This window comes from Halyomorpha halys, unplaced genomic scaffold, assembly GCF_000696795.3.
Source record: "Halyomorpha halys isolate HHAL.00 unplaced genomic scaffold, Hhal_1.1 Scaffold111.1, whole genome shotgun sequence".
Classification (NCBI taxonomy): domain Eukaryota; kingdom Metazoa; phylum Arthropoda; class Insecta; order Hemiptera; family Pentatomidae; genus Halyomorpha; species Halyomorpha halys.
Window position 1 is genome coordinate 169399 of NW_027109684.1, and position 4103 is coordinate 173501.

Here is a 4103-nt window from a genome sequence, read left to right on the forward strand (position 1 = left end):
GGACACCCCAGGGTAGGCAACCCACTTCGGGAACCACTGCAGTAGATTATACTGTAGACCTTAGACATCCTTTTTTGGATCAGTCTGTAGAAAGACCCCAGTAAACAAAGTAGCACCAATAATCCACTATCTTCTGAATATTTCCAATTTAATATAAAATAAAAAATATGGATAGCTCATGAATCACGCAGATATTTTACCAATCCCACAGCATATGTTGAGAAAGAAACCCAGGAACACAAAATAACTTACACAGTTTTTAGAAGCTATAAATATTAATAATATTATATAGAATAAATTGATGTTAATATTTTTTAAAGATTTTTTTTTTACGGTAATTTCTAGTTTTGACAAATTTTACATTGCACAATATGAATAAATTTTATTTTGCAAACATTGCTATAATAGCTGTCATTAAATGTTTTAAAGGTAAGGAAAACCCCCTATAATATCCTAGTATTGGATTTCAGGGGCAGGAAGGGAAAAGAAGAATTCCCATTTACTTATTTTTGATGTTATAATCTCCTAGAAAAATTTTAACCCTGTTCGTTCTAGATAGACTTATTTTTGTTATCCGTGAATGTTTTAAAGATAAGACAAGAAAGGCTCTAACTGAGGATGGGAGTGACAGGTCCATGAGGATTTCTAGTTTTAGCTAATTTTGAAATGTTGCTTGATATATTTCTTTTGATATTTTATTATTTCGTAACTTTAGGGTAAATGACTCAAAGGGTTAAACACTATAAAATAAATAAAGTATAAAGTTTCCATCGCAAAGTATGCATATCTATATTTTATTCTGGATACCTAAAAAACCAGAAGAGGGTGGATTCCTCCTGATCCTGACTGGAGTGTGCGATTGTATAAAATCCCAAAGAGTCCATAGGGATTTGGGATTGACAAGGTGTATATTGGTGTCTGGTCTAAGTTCTCTGTGTTTCACATAAGGTGTAAATACATCAAAGTCAGGTTTGTCCCGCCACTGCAATCACATTCTTAATTGTACTCAGTATTATTAAAAACATTTACAAGTATTCTTGATTCTAAAATAAGTAAGTATTAAATACAAATATTCAGTTAATCTACAACTTATTTTTTTTATTAAACTTATTATTTAAAATCAACACTCCAATAAGCTTCATTACAGTAGCAATGTATTATTTATAAAGGAAAAAATATATTTTCATTATTTTTTTGAGTCTATGGTGTTATTTGTTGTACTATTTGGATAAATAGAGTTTTCTATCACAAGTTACTATATTTACTAATGAAAAGTAAAGGTTTTTTTTGGACACAAAACATTATTCAGTTTATTTCCAAATTTAAATTTTTCCTGTCAAATAGGTGTTACAATAAAAAATTAACTTGTCTATATGTGATGTTCCAATAATAATTTTTAAATAAAACTTTCCAATAGTTGATTTACAAACTTTTAATAGAAAACTCCTCATTTATAAAGATCATTTGATAAATGAATTACATTACACTGAAAAATATTTAAATGGCTTAATTTGTTATTTAACTAGAATGAATTATCTTATTTGTTAATGTTGCCACACTTAATAAGATATTTTAAAAAATTGGACTTTGTTACCTGCTCTAAGGTTGATGTATAATTACATGGGTCCCAAACTAAAATTTTTATTCCAGAGTACATATCAGACTTCAAAAATTGGAATTGGGCTCTTGAAACTACTTGCGAATTTAGAATTCTAATAGTGGTTTTCTTCCCAACATCATCTTCAAACCCTTTTGTTGGTGCATGATTAAATCTTAGAACCAATTCATGGCTATCTGCAAATTAGGTTTTAAAATTAATAATTATGTAACAACATAATTTTTTGTGAGTTATAAAATCAATATTAACACTCATAGCAATATTTAGTACCTATAAAAGGTATCAATAATGTTTATTTTAAAGCACCAATATTAATATATTTTATTATATTGAGGATTTGATCTCCAATTATATGTGATCCAATGTAACACAAAGTGTTTTTGTGCATCGTTATTTCTATCCCTACTGCCTCCTTTCTCCTATTTTTTTAATAATGAATTTCCTGTCACTTATTCTACCGATTAACGTCCCACTTGTTTCCAAGTTTCTCACAGTGGGCAAAATTACTAATTTAGGAAGTCAAAAGTCAGTCTCAGAAATATTCACCATTGAATGGTGGTAAATTAAAATAGGAGGATATGTCATAAATGGTGTGGCAATTGCAATTAAATAATTTATGAAAGCCACAAACTTACCTTTGAAGCTATAATTGAACAAATTTCACCTGAATCTCACCCTTTGCATTTCTTTCATTTTCTTAATAGAAAAATCAATCACGAGTTGTTTCTCTTTGAAAAGGGATTCTTATTTAAGTAATGAGGGTACTTAAAAATAAGGTAATTAAAACCAATAAAATATACAATGTTTTGAAAAAAAATTTTAATCATCCTCTTACACAAAGGAAATCATTAACTTAATTATTGAAAAAAAAATATAGAAGTGGTGAGCAATAGTATGTTAATTTGTGCATGGCTTTAAAGAAAAGTTAATGTAGTTTTCAAAAATGATCTTTTTTTTTACTAAAATTTGCTTATTATTTTTACTTTTTTATGAAAAATAATTGATATAAATATACATTGAATAAAGTATTTTATTTGATTTTTCACATATGCTGAATTATATGATGGTGTTGTTTCCAGCATACACTGGAATCTGAACGGACAAATTATTATTATCGTTATTGAAAAGTAGCTAATAAGAATGAGTCACCTGGTGAAGGTTCATTGCAGAGACCAACAACCACTTCAGTCAGTAATACCACAGAAAGAATAAAGAGCTACAAATAGCCAAGCTATTTCAAATTATTCCATTATTATTATTCAGTCCTACATATTAATAAATAAATATTTATTTAACCTCCTAATTGTATCATTGGATGCATCTAGTGCCTGTTCAAGGTGTTGTACAACAAACAAATTTGTTGTATTCCAATCAGAAGTTCTACAAATATTATAATGCTGTCAGTCTCATTCCCTAGTGTCCAGGTCCCAATTTACATTGGATGATACATAACATAGTGGTAAAGATTCACAATAATAATACATATTTTTAATCATTTAGCTCTTGGCTTAATTTTAATATGTTTTTGGTGATGATTCCTTTTATTCATTAATTTTATATATCTCATACAATTTTATATCTCAATTATTGCAATTCTTTTGTAACAGATTAAGTTTTAATATGATCATTTTTATTTATTTATTGTTTTAACTTATTTTCATTGACCTCAGAAACTCTTAGAACTTTAAAATGGTTCTAATATAATCTTATTCACCTAAATCAGTAATTTTGACCTCAATGTGTCTATGTTAATTTTTAGTGATAATTTTTTGTTTGTCTCATCTTCATAAGTATACGAAAGATCTTAGGTACACTTTCTTCTCCACTTTATTTAGCACTTTACTCTTTTTTTTGCTTGGTCTAGAGGTAGCTAAGACAAAATACTATATCATAATGCTTTTCAATAAGCAAAAATTGTAAGCTTTTAAGATGACTTATTAAACATTAATTCTTTTCCGATATTAAGAAACATCAATTTTCTGCTGTTTGTCTTTGTTTTCCTCTTGACTATAACATGATTTTAGTCACTGTAGACTTCAAATATTTAAATAATTACTTTTTAGAACATTTGGAATGCCAGGAGGATTTATTCTTGTATTGATTAGCTTTTAGAAATTGTTGTGGATTTTCCCAAAGTGATATACTTATTTAGTCTTATATTTTGCTGTTTTAAAATTAACCATTATTTAACTTATGGTTTGTTTGAACACTTAACTCAAATGGATTAGTAATTAGCGAATCTCCTAAATTTACAAATAATTGTATTTTATGAGGAGAAGATGGTTGGGGGTGCGGTCAATGAAAAACACAAATAAGCATGATTAACTTATTTTAATGTGCCGACGTTTCGGCTAGAGTTTCTAGCCTTCTTCAGGGCTGTTCGCTGGAAGATCGAGTGCCTAATGATACGTGATTAGGCGCTCGATCTCCAGGGAACAGCCCTGAAGAAGGCTAGAAACTCTAGCCGAAACGTCGGCACATTAAA

General features: G+C 28.7%; 1 protein-coding gene across 2 annotated transcripts in view; it reads right to left on the reverse strand.

The window, feature by feature from the left end:
• SiaT (Sialyltransferase) overlaps window positions 1-4103 on the reverse strand; it is a 33631-nt gene that overhangs the window by 4915 nt on the left and 24613 nt on the right. For both annotated transcript variants that reach the window (XM_014416072.2, XM_014416071.2), the window contains exons 4-5: window positions 1595-1794; window positions 808-982 (exon numbers count right to left, since the gene is read on the reverse strand). In XM_014416072.2, the coding sequence (XP_014271558.1) occupies window positions 808-982; window positions 1595-1794 (375 nt within the window). The remainder of the gene's footprint in view (window positions 1-807; window positions 983-1594; window positions 1795-4103) is intronic.